This window comes from Lonchura striata, chromosome 2 (genome assembly GCF_046129695.1).
Source record: "Lonchura striata isolate bLonStr1 chromosome 2, bLonStr1.mat, whole genome shotgun sequence".
Taxonomy (NCBI): Eukaryota; Metazoa; Chordata; class Aves; order Passeriformes; family Estrildidae; genus Lonchura; species Lonchura striata.
Genome location: NC_134604.1, coordinates 77,798,725 through 77,819,619, shown reverse-complemented (window position 1 = coordinate 77,819,619; position 20,895 = coordinate 77,798,725). Strand labels below are relative to the sequence as shown.

The 20,895-nt window shown below is 40.6% G+C and overlaps 1 protein-coding gene across 7 annotated transcripts in view; it reads right to left on the bottom strand.

Moving 5' to 3' along the window:
* FARP1 (FERM, ARH/RhoGEF and pleckstrin domain protein 1) overlaps positions 1–20,895 on the bottom strand; it is a 200,378-nt gene that overhangs the window by 27,317 nt on the left and 152,166 nt on the right. For 4 of the 7 annotated variants that reach the window (XM_021530281.2, XM_021530282.3, XM_077781491.1 and 1 more), the window contains 5 exons: positions 20,301–20,376; positions 18,424–18,661; positions 4,032–4,222; positions 2,506–2,595; positions 186–319 (listed from right to left, as the gene is read on the bottom strand). In XM_021530281.2, the coding sequence (XP_021385956.1) occupies positions 186–319; positions 2,506–2,595; positions 4,032–4,222; positions 18,424–18,661; positions 20,301–20,376 (729 nt within the window). The remainder of the gene's footprint in view (positions 1–185; positions 320–2,505; positions 2,596–4,031; positions 4,223–18,423; positions 18,662–20,300; positions 20,377–20,895) is intronic. The other 3 variants (XM_021530283.3, XM_021530284.2, XM_077781490.1) reach the window with 3 other exon arrangements.

Below are 20,895 nucleotides of genomic sequence, written 5' to 3'. Positions count from 1 at the left end.
ACAACAGAGTTTGTCAAGTAAACATGAACAAAGCACGATTCAATAAACCCTGTCTGTTAATAACCAACATCTGTGACTTTCACAAATTAAGCCCTACAGCAGATCACAAGGAGTTAGCAAAAAGGGAATGCAAAAATGCTAAACTGCATGAAAGAATACAGATAAATAACAATCAACAATCTTACCACAGAGCAAGTCTCTGCTCAATTTCCTTGAGAAAACCAGTGTGAAATTTGTGCAAAGGTTCGAAGTTGGAGAAAATTAGATTTTTCAGTGTTTCAGGCATGCAATCCTCTTTACTCACTGCACTCTGAAACCACTACAAAGGAAAAAAGAAGCAAAATTATCAGTGGGTGGAAAGCAGACGGTATGTATGATCATTTTCTGTCTTTATGTACCTAACCTAATACTCCTAACAGGTAAGCCAGCAAGGATCATATTTAGCTGGCACTAGGAACACAACCCAGTCTATCCCTGACATTCCTGTGTGCTGAACTGGTACACTTATCAGAGATCAGACCCCACACAGCTGGAAAAAGAACTCCCTTCCCTTTTGCCATCACTGATCAAATCTTGAAAATTCTTTTTAAACCCAAACTGGTTAGTCAATACAAACCCAATTAGCAAATGCTGCACATGAAAGAGAAAGAGCATTACAATAGTTGTAAACAATTCAGTAAAAGCAAAAAACATGCTCTGCATTCTCTTTTTGCCAAGTTCCATCTGAAATGCCTTTGGCAGGAGCTGGTTCGGTAAGCACCCACGCCTGTGTTACTGTGTGCACACAGAGGACATCACTTTGCAAAGTGAGCAAGTGGAAGACACTTCTATCACAAACTGGAGTGGCAGTGACAGGCACCGTAAAGGCTGAAACAGGCTCCTGCTCAGTCTTGCTCCATATTCTCTTTATTTCACCCTAACAGCCTATGGGTGACATAAAACCATAGGACTAGGCAGCTTGCCAAGGGAGTAGTGCCTATTATCTTCAACAGGGTAACACTGCTCACTCTCTACTGCCCTCAGGGGTTCCAGATATCTGTGTTTGACTTCCAGCAGTACCTAGAAGGCTGTTGGGACCCTAGAAGACTGTCAGAGCAGTCTTGCTTGACACTGCATCAGCTGGAGCTGAGCCAGAGCTGGGATAAAAAGAGATCCCTCCCAAGCTTCCCTCTCCCCTGCTTTATCTCAGCACCAAGCAGAGCTGAAGTTGAAGCTCATCTACCAAGCCTCAGAATTCATGCACTGCAGTTGTTCCTTTTCCAACTATGTTGGCTACTTGTTCACTCTCAGTGGCCTCTTGGGCCAGTTACTTGTGGAGCACAGCTGATACAACTGTATGCTAATCATCAGGCCCATCACTCTTGCTGATCCAGAAAATTCAAATTTGCCTACCATAAGGATGAAGGACGGGGTGGAAAATGGGCTTTAGCTCTGAAGAGCTAAAACTTTTTGTTTTTGCTGCCACTGGGTGAAATATCAGATGAAAAAAAAATGTATCTGCTGCTGAGACTACAGCAATGACTGCAGAACTGTCCCAGAGAACCTGGCCTCTCCCAGCAGGCCAGCTTCCCAAAAAGGCAAGGGTAAGTAACAGTGGGACCACAGCTACCCTGCTGCCTGTAAAAACCATGCTATATTGGCTCTGTCTAAGCTGGGGTCTGATTAGCTGCATCTGTCATGTGGGATCCTGGTCTGTTCCAGAAGAACAGAAGAAGCTGAGGAGAAAGTGTGTCCCTGGTTCCCAGCTGGTTCCAACACTCTCCCCCAGAACATGTCCTCCTTACCACAACACTCAACACAGGTGTGGGCAATGCACCTCACTGGGTGATTTAAGAGCTGAGATATCTGGAGCTGGCCAAAATGCCATTAAGGGGTTTGGATCCAGTGCCATTTCACAGAAAAAAATTGTTATTTCAGACCAGATCTGGTATACATTATTCTCTGAAGTGAAACAAGACTGTTGCTGTGTGTGCAAAGATGGCAGCTATTTGCCTTGGTGACTTTAACAATCACACTCTGATCAGATGCTACAGATGAATGCCTCATTTAACACACAGTTTCACTTTCTGAAAAAATCAGAATCATTCAAATAGGTACTCTGCAATATTTCATGTTAAAGGGAGGGCGTTTAATACAGTAGAAAACATTTTTATGTGCCCCTAAGGAGCTACTTCAGTTTTAAGAGAAATCATTGAAAACCCACAGGCATTTTTAGTAATTATAACCACAAAGCACGAGAGCAAGAAAATACAACTCAAGTGTGTCCCAAGTTCCTCAACCTGATACAGCTTCTTAGTGCATGTTACTAACCACAGAGCAAACCTCTACTCTCTGATTCTTGTGTTACTTCCTCCCTGGAGGAGAACTGCTGTGCACAGCACAGAATAACTACAGTGCAGAATATAAAAGCAGCACGGAGCAGTGAGGATGTTAAATGGAGCAGATGAAATGCCACCCCTGCAAAGAGCTTCACGTGCTCCGTGAGTAAGGCTCAAGTGAACATACCGATGTGATGACTTCAAGGTCCTTCAGGTATGTTCGTTCCGTGGTTGCCACTTCTTTAGCAATGAAGTAAGCTTTCTCAGTTGGGAACCGCTGTAAAATGCAAGCACATTATGTTTTCCTCTGCTTTTATGGAGAAAGAAACCGTAGATAATAAATCACAAAGAGAGTTACAAACCAGTGACCCTTGCTTGTGGCTATGCTGTGACTCATCCTTGAATGTTCCCAAGCCCTGAAGCCCTAAAAGCAACCTTTCCTTGCAAACACAAGAGAACAAGAACCTTCTGTGGGTTTTTGAGAGACTTCCTTTTCTGCTAAGGCAATTTGTACTGCTTTGGGGTGCTGATGTTCCTTTCAGTTTATTTCTGGAGCAGGACGTGAAGTTCATGTAGAAATCCTTTGCAGGCTAAATGACCATTTAAATCAAGTGCTAAATTTGACAAAATGACAAAAATTAGTACCTGATTATTGTAAGTTTCTTCATTGGAATGGTAATCCACAGGAAAAATACTTCCAAAAAAATTCAAACCTGTAAGGTTTTCTTGGCTGGACAACCTAATAGATTTTAGATTAGGCTACAGATAAAAAATTTCTTAATTCTGAATAGCCAAAGTAACACAGCTGGTTGTCTTCTGTGTTGCTCAGGAAGCAAAAATTAAAGAAAAAACTAACCACAGATATTTTTCCTTTGTTTCCTCCTGGAAGATGAATGATGCAGTGCAAACACTGTGAGTGCCCTGCAAAGGGAGTCTGTGTGGGCATTTCCCAGTCAGAATGCACCCCCACAGGAACCATCAGCAGCTAGTGCACACAGTCACTGGCTGCTCTATCTTGGACTGGCACAGAGTCCTGACTCTATTAACACATCTTCGCATTTTCTTCTTCTCAAATTTCTTTCACACATCTTGCTAACTATACAGTGGGGAAAGACATCTTCCTTACATAAACTCCCACTTCCCAGCAAAGCCATCAGAGTTTCTTTCTGCCTCCTGAGATGCTCTAAGACAAGGAGAAAAAACCAGCCACAGAAGGATAAAAGGAAGCCTCTCTCACCCAGCAGCAGAGGAGGGATGAGCCAGCAGGCACCCAGAACACCCTGGCTCAGACAAACACTTTATCTTCAGAAAGCAGTTTTGGATGTGATGCTCCCTTATGGTTTTGCTGCAATGATGGGTCTGAGCCAAACACTCCCAGCTGAATGCTGTAAGCTGTGGCTCACAGAGAGCATTTTCTACTCCCACAACCAGATGCTCCCAGTGGTGCCCCCAGAAGAGACAGACTGGAGAGCCTGGGTTAGATACTCCCACACAGGCTCAACACTGTTCTCTTCATCCTGTCACCTGGAAATTTTCCCTGCAGTAAGACAATGGAGCTGACTGTTTTGTTACAACAAACTAATGAACTCCACTCCTTAAGATTTATAGAAGATCCCATCCAAACAAGGTCCTGAAGTTGCAACCAACATGAATGACCCAGATTTATCACAACACATCAGAGACAAGAGACAAGGCCAACTTCATTTGCCTTACTTTTCTTTTGACCTCTTCTTCATCATCAGCCCTGATACATGACGGGTCATTCAGCAAAGGGCTGACCAAGGGAGATGACTGCTTGGCATCAGGGCTCAGGTTTGGAGATAAAGTCATATTTGCCACTGGTGGTCCTCCTTGGGAATTGATGGAAAGCTCTGAAAGGTGAGGGCTGCCAGTCAGAGAACCTGCTAAGAAAAATGATAAAATAGAAATCAATTAGGACAAGCTTTCTCAAGAAAGCACCACAAGGAGTTATAATCTTAAATTGCAGTGTGTGAAATTATGCTACAAGACAAAGTAATCAGGGTACTCAAACTAGTCCAAATGGCCCTGAAGTCAGAGGAACTGCATCCACTTGCTTTCACCATGGTACTGGTTAAGTGTCTTTTAGCTGATAAAACTGGCTGAAATGACTATATCTGAAGGGAAGGAATCAAGGCACAGCTGACTGAACTGCATTTCTTTACTGTGGGAGGGGTGAGGCACTAGAACAGCTTGCTCAGAGAAGCTGTGGCTGTCCCATCCCTGGCAGTGCTCAAGGCCAGGCTGGATGGAGCTCTGAAGAACCTGGTCTAGTGAAAGGTGCTCCTGCCCATGGCAGGGGGGTTGGAGCTATCAGGTCTTTAAGGTCCCTTCCAACCCAGGCCATTCTATGATTCTAGACATCAAGTTAATAAAAATAATTTCATCATTTTAATCCACTCTATAGTAGAGAATAAATACAACAATACAGTAATTGTTTCAGGAGTGCCATTCTTTCCAGCAAAGCAGAACTTCAAACACTTAAATCAGTACTTCATAGGGAACTACAGGATAAGTTAGTACAAATTTATCTAGTTGAGGTCTAGAGAAAAAGGATGACTTTCTACAGAAGTGCTGCTGCTAAGATCAGTCACATCTAACATGAAGGGAGAAAACTACGAGTTCCCCAATTTCTACACACAACACGAGTATGTATATTATACCTTGTAAGTCTTTCCATGCTCCTCTGATTGTTTGGGATGGAAATGCTAGCATTACATTTACATAAGAAAAACAATACTTTTAATGCACAAAGCATGACAATTTCAGATTTTCACAGATATAAAGTCCCATTTCATTTTGGATTAAAAATATTAAAGAATTAGACAATTGATTACACTTCCATGGATTCATATATGCTAGATTAAATTACTGAAATCAGCATTTTGTCTTCTGGGAGGCAGCCAGATTAATGACTGCACAGAAAGAAAGTTTGCCAAAAATGGCCAGTCTTCTCCCAGTTATCCCCTCCTCCATACATCTGACAATCTAAACCTGTTTTAGAAGAAGAATCTGTCATGTGGAAGAACATTAACAGTCTGTGCCATTTTGGCATCATACATTAAAATCCAACCAAAAAAATGTGACAAGCTCTTGACTACCACAGCTAACAGGCTGTCTAAGATGAAATGTAAAACATATACATCGCCATATATAATTAGGGTCAAATACAATTTACTATTATGTCGTTATGTCCTCCCTAAATTATGATAGGTAAATGTTCCTGGTGCTAGAAAACCAGAGCTGAGATACTCCAGTAAATATTATATAAAATAAATATAATTAGGTCAGTAGTAGAACCTATTTATTTTCTGGAACAACTCAAGCTTTATTGCTAGAACATGAATGTTTTCCAGTTCCAAACCAGTTCACGTTTATAAATCATTCCCTTGAAAAGAGAAGGAAAAAACAGCACAGTTATCAGTTTACGTAATCATGACAGTTATGTAGCCTATTAAAAATCAAAGTCAAAGCAGTATTTGTCTGAAATAAAGGTCTGTATTATTACAGCTAGCAAGAAAGGATTTACCAACAGTTTCACACTAAATCAATGTTCAGTGAAATTTGAGAAAATGCCACAGCTTGTTACACAAATGTCAATTTTATTGACACTAGCACACAACTGTATACAGTATTTTCCAAAGAAATGGAATTCATCATTGAGAAATAGTGAAACAGATTAATAGCAAGGTTGTAAGGTTAAAAGTACTTAACTACATTACAAAAGACATAAGAAAAGTGATATCACCTCAAATGTGGAAACAAAGAAATTCTGGCACTATGCCTGTCATATGACAGCGAATAAATGATTTGCACCTCTGTGAGAAGTTCACAGCATTGTAGTCTAGGAGTTAAATAGCACCTATCTGTGATAGATAGATATTGATATATTGACATATCTATCTACCTATCTATAATCTTAGATCTAAGCTCTGATGTACTGTAATTTTTATCAGTACAACTCAAGTATTTCAAACTACAAAATATCAAAAGGACAATGAATTAGAAAGATGCCCTATCTTACAGTTGGAAGACATTAACCTGGGAAAAGTATTATGGAGAGTATCACAAGAAATGTGCCTGGTGGCTCACAGCACTGTGTATACACCCAACTGATAAAAGACTTTGCATGTCAATGCATCACTGACATTCTCAAAGCTATTTTGCAGCAAGCTGAAATGCCACATCCTCCCCTTTGGTACCAATGTGGGCAGGAGCAGGGACCGAACCCAACCACCATCACCACCTACAAGCAAGAGCTCAGTCAGACCCCACCTGCCAATACACTGAACAAGTGAAAATTGAAACTAGTTATAAGAAAGTGGCTGCATTACAAAAGGACCTCAAAATATCCTTACATTAGCACATTCTGGGGCCTAATTACAGCCAACACAGCCAGAGATACCAACACACTGCATATTGCTCTGGGAAATGTGGGAAACAAGTTTGTTTTGGTGTGAAAAAGTCAGTAAGCATGAAGAAACAAAAATGGAGGCTCTCCCCTCCCCCATCACCAATCAATCAGGACACGTGTCATGCTGATGGGTCACGGCAGTGCTGCAAAGTGACCTTCTCTTTTCACAGAGGTGAGGAAGATATAACCTGAATTAACAAAGTGTTTCATCTGATCTCCTGCCACAGAAGAGTATATTCATACAGGCTCTACTCATCAACTACATACTGCAGAATACAAACAGAAGCAGAAGGGAGAAGACCAATCCTATTTACAAGGTACTGAAATCCCTTACCATTCACCCTCAAGGATGCATGGACTGACAGGCAATTATTAGCATGTCATTTGCCAGATAGCAAATGCTACTGCACACTGGAGGCCTAAATGGTTTGCAGCTGGTAACACAGAATTGTCTTTGCTTGTACTTCAAGTGATTTTTATTTAGATTCAGAATTGGGCCATCTTTCAAATTTAATTAAGTCAGCTGTATACACACAAACCAAGAGAAAGCACAAAAGAATGTTTATTTGAAGATTATTTAAGTATATACTAAAATTACATCCTTGGAGGAGTGGGTAGGAATCATTATGCATGTGCTTCAATTATTTTCTAAGTATGGGTTTAAGAAGAGAAACCAACACTGGTTTATGACAGTGGCAAGTAATGAGAATGCACTTTACCATGGCATGCCAGATTTTACCATCAATGCCAAAATACCTGGAGAGGTTCTTTGTTCCACTGACACCAGACAAAAGTGCTGCAGTAGATAAAGGTAACAAAAGAAGCAAAACTTGATTGAAATCTAACTTGGGGAAAAAAATCTATGAAATGACAATGGCATTTTACATGGCCACAGGACATAAAAGTACGGGTTATCCTCCTAGCTTTACACGTGTCTCAAATCGCTCCCCACCAACATACGTATTCCATGTGCTACACAAAAAGAAGCCAGCAGCTAGAATCAAATACTTAATAGCTACACCTTTGCCAAAATACACATCAGTTGCTTGCTGCAGTTTGAGGGTAGGAAGGCATGGAGTGCTGGCAAGCTGTGGGTGCCCTGCCAGAGAGGGGCAGGCCAGGCTCTGCCCTTGGCCACCAGACACCATCCATCCCACTCACTGTACCTGTGATACTCCTGGCTCCTGTGCTCACAGCTGTGAGCCCGCAGGGGCTGAGGGTGATGCCTAAGGAGTGTTGCACTGAGTGATACTGCCCTAAACATAGCTCACATCAAAGGAAAAACAGTTAAAATCGGTACTTTCCACATGATGAAGGAAGTATCTCCCAGAGGTCAATTCACATCATATGTGGCCTGAACTGCCTGCTGCCTCTTTATTGATTACATAGGCAGCATGAGATGACATGAAATCCCTGGTTAGAAACTAACCTAACACAGGAGAGCTCCCTCTTTGTGAGGGAGACAAGTGGCACTCTGTATCCTGAAGATATTCCTCCTTCACTCATTTTCTCCTGAAACTACAAAATAACAAAATCAGGCCATTTAGTGTTCTGCATCTGCTTCAAAAGGAACACATCCCATTCATACACAGTGTTTTTTAACAGAGAGGAAGAGCACAGCAATGTTAAGAAGCCCATGGGAATGCTCCTTTTCTGTGGAGTACCAAGAAGTGATAATGACTCAGTTATGGAAAGTGAGAGAAAACATCAACCATTATTAGAGGTGACTGAAATTCTGCTGGAAAACTTCATGTACCACTTAAGGTCTGATCAAGTCAGCTCTTGAGAATTTTATTGTTCTCAAGGTTGTTACTGTTATTTAGAAATTAAAAACATATTAAGAGCCAGAAAAGCACCTTGCTCAATACCTGGAATGTTGCAGGACTTATTCTCTCTTACTCCTGCTCCATGGCCTGCTCTGTAGTCAGGGGAGGCTTGTGACATGCATATCCCAGTTACTCAACTTGAATGTCAGATCACTGTTTTCTAAACTCCAGTCTAGCAGATGAAATCCAAGTTGTTTTCCCTTTCTCCTTGGCATTACTGAGCATATAACTTACAAAGGCTCTTTAATAAGAAAGTATCTGACAGAGCTGCCACTGCTGTGCCCACACAGTCTAGCTTAATTTTCCATTTTCACAGTGGTTGTATAGTTCTAATGTGCATCTAAATGTTTTGGTCAGAGAAGATACAAAATGACATGGGGAGAGATAGCACCAGAGGAAGCAGCAGGAGCTTTCATATGCACTTCACCAATCACTAAAGTACCTTAGATTGAAGAAGAGTTTAATAATGGTGTCCACCCCTTCTCTCCCCAGCTGTGAACCAGGCACAGTCATGCTGCTGAAGAGTTATGGGATGGAGAATATGCTCTGTTCTCCCTCAGTCTAAGAAAAAAATCCCACTGACTTCCACAAAATCTTGAGGGGAACCAGTTCATCAAGCTGCACTTCTCTTCCCCATTACAGGAATCAAGCTGGAGCAGTGGATACAGTTTGTTAGTTTGAAATGTAGTTACAACAGCCATAAATGAATGTACAAACATCCCTGAATGCAGTACCAAAGATTTTGAGGAGGAACAGGAATTAAAAGCAAACTCGTGAAGAAATCCAATGTCACACATAACCACTAACTCTGCCTGGCTTGAAGAGGAGCTTGAGAGGAAGAAAGGTTCACTTTGACTTCACGGCTGCAAAATGCACGCCCACAGCTGTGAGCAGAATTTGAGAAAATGGTGCACCTTCTCAATGAACCAATTTCCTCATATTTAGGACAAAGCATCAGCTAGCAATTGGACAGAACAATTAAACCAGTGACAGTTTTACAGCAAAATACCAGTTAGAATGAGTAAAAGCCTTCAGGTACAGGTGAAACTAAAAATAATAATAAAAAAATTCCATGCATACACAGTTAAATGGCTTGACATGCTTATAGTCTCATCAAGCTTGGTGTTGGTTAAGTAGCCAGCGACTCTCCAGCTGGTAAAAGTCCATGCTTTATTGGTGTACTGCAGTATTAGACAGCGGTGAGTGTGAAATCAGACAGTAACTGCTGTTGGCCTACATCAGGGTCTACTCCCATCTTAAGAACAAAGAGTGAGCATTATGGTCTGGGGAGAATGCAAGGTCACTGGGCATCAGTCCTTTGTCTGGCCTTGATCTCTCCAGACAGAAATAGAGCGACCTATAGAAGGTTTTCCGGCTGTGCCCAGGGTTAGGGTTAGTTTGCTTTTGTTTGCCTTTAAACCGACACGACACAGTGCTACAGTAGAATTGGAACCTTCAGCCCCCATGTAAGCTCATGCCACAGATACTGTCCATTCCACCAAGACACCTCCCCAGGACTGCAGTGATCCTGCTTACGAGCCACGGCACCCAGCCTGCATTGCTGGGTGCAGCCTTCATTAGGAAATGAAGGGCAATCTGATTGTGCTCAATGAAGCCCAAATGCTCTGGAAAAGAGACCTTCTCCCCTCGCCTCCCTCTTCTCTTTTGCTCCTCAACACGGTGTGGTTTCTCAACCTGAGAGTCACAACCTGGTTTTCATTAATTCTGAGGAGAGGAGTGCTCTGTGAGGCAGGATCACTGTAACAGGAGGAATCAGGTAATCCAAATACAAAATAGGCATTTCTGCAGTAAAAGGACATTGAGACAGTGCTCCAAACAATGCAAGGAACAGAAGATATACCATGCTTTGAGGATAGACAGAACATTGAAAAGGCTTTTTCTCCCAGAGAGGTACATGCTGACAAAACAGTGCATACAATGAAACAAAAAATGTTTCTCTTTAAAAGGTATTAAACAAATGACAAAAATGAGAATGAAGTCCCCAGCACTGCCAATCTTAAAAAATAATTTTTACTATTGAGATTTGTTTTTAAAAAATCTATGCATGTGCACACACAGAAATCAGGAAAGGGCTGGGTAAGTGAACATTGCCAAGCTCGTGTACTTTTGTTAGGGGGCCCAGGTGATTTTCTTAGCAGGAAAAGGGAAATACAAGGATTCAGCTCATCAAATATGTTTAAGTACCTCATGGAAAAGCAACAGGCATGAGCTTTAACATTCTCTGAACTAAACAGAAAGAACTACCTCTGATTACCATCAAAGGCAAAAGCCTGTGCACTTCTCAAAACCAGATTTGCAGCATTTTAAAGAAAGCATCTAATCTAATTTTAACAAGCTTGAAAGCTCTTGAATCAGAAAGCATTAATTTTCCTTCAACCTTCCATGCTCAGTCAGTGACAGCTGTATCATTACTGCCTTTAGACTTGATTTTTATCAGTGTGAACTGTAGATTTTTATGTTTCTTTTAGGGGCCAAAACTTTACAAAAAAGTATCATCAACGAAAATTACATCTTAAAACTCTAACCATTCTTGAGCAAACTATCTACAATTATGTCATGCAAATTTATGATCCTAAGGTCTTTACTCCCTTTACTGTAATAACACTACCGTTATTTACACACATATTTGTGAAAAACATGCCTGTGAATACATTGCTCAGCCAGGCACAAAGGATTTCCAGATCTCATTTAAAAGAAAGTGCTCACTGCTTTTAATAACAAACAACATAAACCAAGCTTATTCTACATGCTCTTTATAGAACACAGAATTAGAACAAAAGACAAAACACTCCGTAGAACTGCTACATGTCACCCAAACTAGAATTTTTGCTCATATGATGCCTTTGATTTTTAGGTAGAAAATCTGTATTTAAGAATATTAATGGCACCACACAGCCTAACCATAGGGAGGAACACAGAAGATAACTTTACTCAGGATACACATGTTGCACACAGATTATTTCCCTTACAAATAAGTAATTAAGATATGTGCCTCTGTCTAGGCATACTTCAGGAACTATAGAACTACAGAAACAGAAGAGGAAAGATTTTGCTGATGTCAGTTTCCTAGGATTTAAATTTTCTGTCTCTCTAGAACCTGACAGTATGGGCAAAAATTCTTCCTAAAGTAGCTTGACTGAAACCAGAGTCCACTGCTTCTCACATTTGAGAAAAGTTACACACCAGTCTGAGCCTTGGATCCTCATGATGTTAACACTGTGCATCTGCCACTTAGCATCAGAAGACCCACAACCATCACCACCAAGAAGCAGACACCAATAAGCAGCTGGATTTCTGAGAAAAGGACTCTTCTCCTACCACTTGTGTGGCAACAAAAGAAAGGCCTATATATTAAAAAATTGTTTCAGAAGATTCCATTTCCCTCATATATTTAGGGTTTCTCTTATTTTTTTATGGAGAAGAGGACTGATCTGCTAAATGAAGAGGAAAGAGATAAGCTAAAGTATACAGAAGCTGACTTAAGAAACTACACTATTCAGAGAGAGAGAGACAGAAGCATTATTGGAAGACTAAAAGAGATTTTGGCTTACTTTATTACATGCTTAAACAGAGAACCTCTTTCGTTCACATTCACTGCTCTTTCCAGCTTGGTGACAACCATGCTGCTGAATGGCAGGGATTCTCCAGTGATCCACATTTCTGTGCACAAGGCCGTGACACCAAACTTCCTCAAACATGTGTAGAAGTCAGGAAAAACTTGCATTGGTAATTTGTTTTTCATCATTAAGAGTTAAATTGCAGCAATTAAAATTTAATTCTAAAGTTACCTCTGACAGCAGTCTAACGGCTCCTTAAGACAAATGAGATTTGTTAAAAAAACAAGGAATTTGACAGAATTTATAGGTCAGGCATCCTTTTTTCTGTTAAAGAACTGTTCCAGAAATAGCCACAGTTCATGCTAATTGCATGCAGATCATATCAATGAGATCTGAATCACTGGTTTTACCAAAATTCAAAATTGGGTCTGCTTCATCAGTTCAACTGATAAACATAATTCTTGCTCTCCGAGTACCCTATAAAACTACTGGGACTTGAAACTCTCAGAAAAAGACTGGAAAGCACATTATGCCAAAGGGATCTGCAAATAAATAGGGCTAGATATTTTTTGTATGCTTAAGATTTTTTTATTCTTCTCTCTTCCTTGTCTTCCTGGAGCTCCCCAGAAGAAACTTCTAGTGATTACAGAGACTCTATGTTTGTGTGTTTATCGTGGGACTGAAGAGGACAGAATTTAAAACATCTCTGCTTCTTACTGAAGAAAAAGAGGGCCTATAAACAGCTTTTAGATCTGTCTCACCCATTTTCTATTTGACTTTCTCTGGTCACCACCAAGTACTTGCATGTACAGACAGAGAAGTCAGAACAGGAGTTTCAAGCATGAATGCCCTTGCTTCAGAATGAACAGAGCTACTTCAACTAATAAAAGCCTCACTGCAAAAAAAAAACCCCAAAAACCTGTACTACAAATATTCAGGGGAGAAAAGACAGGTCCTGAAGCAGTCTGGTCAAAAAATACTAGCCCATTTAGTGAACCAATTCACAAACCATTGTTTTTTCACTCTTTACTGGGTTCTACTGATTACATTCAACATTACCAATGCTGCTCTGTGGAGAAAATTCTTTCCAGTTTTGCATGCCCATTAATCTTGAAGAAAACGAATAGACTGATACAATTTTTTTCAAACTATTGACATGTAATTCTTTCATGATGCTCATCTGCCTATAACTCAGCTTTGTATAGCTCACATAAGGTAAATGTGAATACAGCAAACCTAAAAACTTTCAGTGACATGTTGATATTTTTCACCTAGAGAAATTTCTCTTCAGCTTTTCTTTGATATAATTTGTATTCAGTATGCAATGGTTAGTGAGATGGTGCCTGTTAGGCAGGCTATGAGCCATGGGTGAAATGGCAGCACTTGGTGTAAATCATCTTCAGAGAACACTCCTCTCTGCCATGCACAAGGAGTATGTTTGCTAGGGGATATGGACATAAACTGAAAACAGTGCAGTCTAGGCCATTCAGGTATAAAAGCTCCATACCTGGAATAGCTTATGTAGTTCTTGGCTTCTACAACAACTTGCCGCTCTCCATCTTTCCTTCCTCTATTTATTGACAAATTTAATATCCTGGGTCACTGAGGAAAACTAGATTTTAGGAAAGACTGCCATGAAAAAAAAAAATTCCAGAAGATCCCAAGAGGAGATCACAAATTTGAGCTGCTGCTGAGTATACTGAGTAGGAGAAACCTTAAAATTGTCTGACATGACCTTTCTACTGCCATTGTAGAGGATGGCTGATTGTGGTCAAGTAGCTGGAATAGCAAAGAATGAATCAGATGGTCTTTTATTCAGAGAATACCTAGATCTGCACATTATTATGGACAAACCCCTAAACTACTTTTGCAACTCACTTCCATATTTACCCAACTATACGGACAGAGCTGAATTCATCAACCCAACAAGAGGCTTCTTCCAACCCTCTGGAAAGACAGGAGATGGGTGATGCAGGACTACACAGTTCAGACTGGACATAGCTGCTCAGTCTCACTGGGACTCACCTGCCTCGTTTGTACCAGCTGCCTAAGGATATCTGGGCACTTGATGAGTTTGAAACTGAAAGTTCATTATTGACAATAAATGTTTTAGAATGGTGAATCAAAAGTACCATCAGCCATTCACTGAAAGAACGGTGAATCAAAAGTACCATCAGCCACATTCCAAAATCTGCTGGAATTGGTGGGAGAATCTGTTAGTTACTCTGTCTGTAACTACCTACTATACTTGAGACAAAGTTATGTTTAGATCACTGCTGTTGTCCAGTGTATTCAAATTAATAAATGTTTGCAACAATGAACTAGAAATGGCAAGCTCCTCTTACCACAAGCACTTTGTGAGCCAGGACGAGAATTCCTCCATCTCATCTCATTTGCAGTCTTGCCCTAAAGGTTTCTGTTCTTTTCTGCAAGGTCCTTTTGATTGTCCCACAGAAACAAATTCCCAGATGAACTCTAAGGGGCCTGATCCTGTCTGAAAATGTCAGTTTGAAATTCCTTTGTCACTTCACCATTCTTGGCAAGGGCTCAGACATGAACCACATGTCTGGTAGAGGAATTTGGCCCACAGACTGCTTTAATTACAACCTTGTCTGCTGATACTAAACGGAGCTTCACTGGCATTAGAATGCTGCAGAAGTTATTAATCCTAAATGAAATTATTTCCTATGTAATTTATAAACTTTACTTCTTTTAACTGGAAGAATTCCATGTGTTAAAAAAACAATTACTTAAATATTCAAAGCTGAAAAAATGCCATAAGACAGAAAACTGCTCATACAGCATTTTTGAGGATAATATTGAAGTGGGAAAAGCTGTTGAGATACTTTATTAGCAACTAGGCTAACTCCAGATACTCAGTGGGTCTGTTCTTAAAAAGTTGTGAATTTAGCATCTTCGTAGGCATATGAGAGAAGTAGTAAGCCTGGAAACAGTATCTGAGAGGATGCAAAATAACAAACACTACTTATAAAATTTTATATTCACTTAAATCCAAAGTGAATATGAAATCTATCCACTTTTTTTAAGTAGCAGAGATAACTGCAAATCCTTTTGTTGAAAATCCATTACTTGAATTCTAATTTTACTGGCTAATGAAGCAATTAATTCATCTGTCCTAACTGCTATTACTTTACTTTATACCTACTGATACTTTTGCTGCACAGGCAATAAAAAATAAATCAAAAGGAGAGTCATGCACCCAATTCCCCATGCTCACACTATTTGGTGATGTGAGCTTCAACTACTTATTTCATCTTATATATTGTGAACTTCAAGGCAATTATTTTACAGCTATTCTAAATCCGAAACACAAACCATCCTCTTTTAGAATCATATACAAGCAAGCTTCTCCCTAATTATCAATCTCACTATTTGTAGACTCATGCTTTTAACTACAGGAATAAATGAGAGTATTCCCTGTCCTCAAAATATCAGTATCTAAAGAGATGCTTTAAATCATTCCTGTTCAAGAATGAAGTATATAATCTCTAAGGAAACTAATACTTTAAAGGAGATGAGAGAGTTGATACTTATATTTATACAAAGATATATTTTACTTTCAAAACAGTAAAGTATATAACAACACATCTAACTACTGTAGGTATATTTTTAAATATCCTTCACTCAGATTAAGTGTGCATAGACCAAGGCATTAGAAAAATTAAAAAGACTTCTTATTTTATAATTTTTGTAAAAACAATATTGAAAAATTTTATATTGTCTAAATTTACAAAGTCCTGTAACTTTTTCATCAGTAAATATGTGAATGGATTAATCATTGCTGCATGCATGAACTGATGCAGATCACTGGGAATGACCTGCAGTTCAGTCAATGCTGTTGTTCATCAGTTAAAATTCTGGGATTTATTTTCATTCTTCCACAATAAAAATATATAAAAGTTAAAAATAAGGCCAATTATAAAGAGCATATCCTGTCTCCCAGCCCTAGTAACTGTAGAACAGTTTCCATACAGAGGACCTTTCATCTGGATTTTCTTACTTAACTTGGAGAAACTAACATCAGATTTTATTCGGATACCTTAATTCTCAATAATTCTGGCCAGTGAAAATAAAGTATACACATAATTAGTCTCTTTGTCCTTCTGCCCAAATCCACTCTATGGATAGAACATAAGACCATCACCCTGGAGCACTGTTACTCCTACTATTCTCTTGTCAGGGGATGAAAAATTTCTGAGGTGGCACTACTAAAAAAGTAGCCTATGACAGAGTAACAGGATCCTGCACAGATTACGATTTTTTGTGATCAAAGCAAAAAATAAAAAAGCCACTATTTCCAAACCACCCACCACAGAACTCTGATGTCTCTATAATAATTTCACTGAAAGTATAAGCAATTAAAAAATTTATTGCAATATATATTAAACTGATAAAGGATAGAAAGGATTGCCTTGTGAGTAATACTCATACCAGTCTTCATTAGACCTGTTTTAACCAAAGTTTTTTTTTTCACTTGAATTGTATCCTGTTCTTTTTCTTGCCCAAGGAAGAGTTTGGAGTTTCAAAATCTCCATCACCAAATGAGCCTGTTGAACCCACTGAAGAAAAAGACAATACTGTCGTTTTTCTTGACAATACTGTCATTTTATACATGCCTGATTTGTACCCTCAGCTCATCAGATTATAAAATGAGTTATGAAGAAGAGTAGACCAGACACATTCTTGCTATGGAAAAAAATTTCCAGCATATTTCAAGATTTCAACAAGTCCTGGTCTTGAATATCAAGCTGCCTGCATTTGGCCGCAATTTTATTTTTTTTTCTCCTAACTCTGTTGAGGCACTCATAAGTTTCTCTCCTTGCACGGGAGAGAAAAAGATTGTAACAGACATATAAAAGAGCATAATGTACCTATTTGATTTCATTGTTTGTTTTGTCAAAATAACTAGTCAAATATCAAAGCAGCTACAACATATACCTAAAACAAGACTTCATAAAAAGAAGAGTGTATAAAGTCTTAGAGATGTACCTAAATCAGTAATAATTTTCCTCTCCTCCTGCCTTTCAGAGGAGATGCAAACTGTTAAGCATCACTGAGACTTATTATTGCGTTCTAGCATCCTTTCCCTCTGGCTGGCATGTACAACAATAATGTCTGAAATAGCCCATGCACTGAAATTATCACCAGCCACTCATCATGAGCCCCAGGAGATGCGACCACTCCAGTGAGCAACCACAGTAACCCTGGTCTCATACACGCTGGTGCCTAGCAGCTGAAGACCTGCACACCATCTTCATCACTGAGGCCAACAGACACATCCTCCTCCGCCTCCTCATCAAGCTGAAGGCTTCCAAAGGAGTACTTATTTCTAGGCATGGGAGAGGAGCTCAGCACAACGGGGTTTCCAAACACCAGGGGGTGAGTGAAGGGATTAATGACTTCAGAGTCAGAATCACTGGATTCCGTCCCGCTGCTGGTGGAGCCCTCCATCATCTGGATTGCAGCCATGTGATCCATCACGCCACTGGCACGCAGCGACTGCATCATTGGGCTCTGTTTTGACTGTGCCCCAGCTGGCACACCATTGGCCATCATTTTGCCCTCTGGAGAAGACATCTTAGCCACCCCACCTCCTTTGTGGTGTCTCTCTGATCTATACTCCTGCCCAGGGGTTGAGGATATCTGGCTTAGGATAAATGGATCTGTAACTGATTTATTGCAGAGGTTATGGGTTTTCTGTGCACAAGGCCGTTGGGAACCTGGAGAATATCTGCAATACCCATGGCAGTTAGTGGCGTGGCTGTCCTCCTCCCCAGCCCTCGCCCTGCAGCCATGCCCGTTTTCTGAGACGTAACCCTGAGAGCCAGTTCTACTCAGGCTCATGTTAGGGCTTGACTCTTTGCTACTGGGAGCCAATGGAGTGGCCAGGGGACTACGGCTTCCCGGCCCTCTAAACATTTCATCAACCAGAGAGCTATGCCTTGGCATCCTGGGGCTTCCCCCAGTGTAGAAGGAGAGATTAGCTGTGTTATCATCAAGGAACTCTTCAGAGAGATACTGGGAAGACTTTAGAGAAGCTGAGGAGTCCCTATACCTAGTTCTATTGCGGTTTTCATCTCTGTAGTGAATATAGGCACCACTGGTCAAATCACCCTCATAATTGTCATTTGTTTGGGAATATGACCGGGTTATTTGTCCTCTGAGGAGATCATACTCGCTATCTACATCACTGCAGTCAATGAAAGGAATGGAGGTGCTGCTGCCATGAGCAGCCCTGGAAGCTGGACCTGTGCTTGGCTGCTGTGATTGAGGTCTGTTCTGCTGCATCTTATCCTTAGCAGGCTCCTCTTCTTCCTCCATTGTTGAGACCACTGCTCCATCCACCTTTCTGCCTTCCTTTGGACTCTTCTTCAAGGAAGGGCTCTTGTGCTGTCCAGTGTCTTCTGTTGAAGATTTCAACTCCTTCCCCTGCCGGCAGCTCTGCACTGCTGCAGCATCATTGCTGTCTCCATAGGCTCTAGCACTCTGCAAAGATAATAGAGGGAAGGCAAGGGGGAGACAAAGGGAAAGACAAAAGGGGAAGGAGAGTGGGAGGGGAGAGGTTTGGGAGGGATGGGAGCCAGAGGGAAAAGGCTGCATGTAATTATGCACCACGATTTCACATCCGCAACAACATAGGAGTCTCTTGGAAAGAAAAGAGGGAAGCCACAGTAACCCAAGCCTTAAAATTAATTAGAATTAAAAAAAAGAGATTTCTGATCTTGAAGAACAGAAAAAAACATAGGCTAAACAAGGGAAGAGAAGGCAGACAATTCAGTGATAATGTAAAAAGGGGTATTTGAGGTGTTTCCATGCTCTAAAGCAGCCACTAACACTCTAAAAGCACCAACCTGTGCACATTATTCTGAGACGTTGGAGGAAAATATACAAATATAAAACAAATTCTGCACAGCCTACTTAGATACACCAAAAAAGTCACGTGTGGGCTTTGGAGCACCCTACATTCACTCCCTGGAGCATACCTGCCACTGGTTCATAGGCTGGCTTTTCTGCACACATCTGCCCAGCAGCCATGCTCCATCTATCTGAGCTTGTCTCAGCAATATTAAAATGCTGCAAGCTATTTGAAATGGGCTCCATCTTTAACAAAATTCTCTGAAGTTCCTAAATTTGCAGAAAGGGGAGAGCCTGTGAATATCAAAAGGAAGTGATGCATGGAAGGTGAAGGTTCAGGTAGCATTCTGGCATTAACCTAGTAGCTTGCTCCTGACATTTTAGGCACTACTTATCATTAGGTTATGTGATTAAAGGGTCATCTCCACAGACACAGATGAGCAAAGAAAACACTGGCAAGTGGAGAAACCACAACAACCGAGTCAGGAAAATGAAGCTTCCTGACCAGTCTCCTCTGAAGGCTGTCCCAGGAGAGCCATCAGCCCATATGTTTGGTGTTTTTGGGATACAAGTAACTGAAGAAACCAGAGCCAAAGAGTGGAAGAGGGTGAGGCCACTGGCACTGTCTGTGGGAGTGCTGTTTTCTGTGTTTACATGTGTGGCTATGTTTTCATGTACTGTATGTGTGCATTCACATAGGTGCCCACAGTGAATACATGCTTTAGGAACTTGCAGCTGCTGCAGCCTCACCCCTATTGGGGTTTTGGACTTGTGAACTCCCAGCACATAGCAGCTGTCAGCATGAGATAAATACATATGGTATCTACCAGAGATAATGGCTTAGAAGGCCAGAGGTGCAATCTTTCTGAGGAAATAATTGTTCTCCTCCCTGGTTAATGCTAACCTAACACCTTGAAATGGGCAACCAAGACCTCTCAGCAAAGAAAAGTAATTACACTTTCCCCAGATGCAATAGCCAGCTACAACCAAGGACCACATCAGCAACACTGAGGGTTGCAATTTTTCACATGGTCATTAGTACAGCTCAGACAAGCTCACTATTTATATTTGTCTGGTTGTCTGTAAGCAATGCTGTTTCACTCAGCAGAACCTAAAGCTTATGACACCCAGGGCTCCTTAGCTTCCACCTAAATGGTAAGCAAGCAGAAAACTATGCTCCTAGGGTTTTAAAACAGCAATTAGTGGAGGGAAATCTAACAAGAAATGTTTGAAAGGATTTCATTTCCAGGGTTTCATCAACATCACTGACTTGTTTTGGCACCTCTGTATGCTGTTCTGAAGGCTGTGCAGTCAGACTCCTGATGGAATGAATCTTGCTGTGTTTCCTGGAGATAAAAGGAAAATCACATAAAGAACTATTTCAGGTTTTTTTTCTACAAACAGGAATCAAGAGGCATGCTTTTAAAACAAAACCTTTGAATATTGGCTTTCATAAAATTTTGCTCCAAAACAGATTAACATTCCTCCTTTCTGTAAAATTTTAATGTGCTGTGTGTTGCAAACATACCACTGTAAGAAAAGGGAAAAGCGCCAAAGCAAAAATTATCTATCGGGTAAGTATGAATCATAAGCAATGAACTATTGTCATGGTCTTTGTGGCATTTTGGCCATTACTTTCAGCTCACCATGAGCATGATGAGTTCAGACAGAATTGGCTCTAGCAAGCTAGAAGACTTGCAGTTTCCCTGGAGACCTCTCCCTTGAGCTTGGCTGTACCTTTTCTTACTTTCAGTTTTATTCTGAGCTGAGTATGTCTGTACACACACATTAACCACATCCCAACAAAGAGGGTGCAAATCAAATTGGGAGAAAGTTACCTGTGATAGCAGGATGTTCATTGCTGA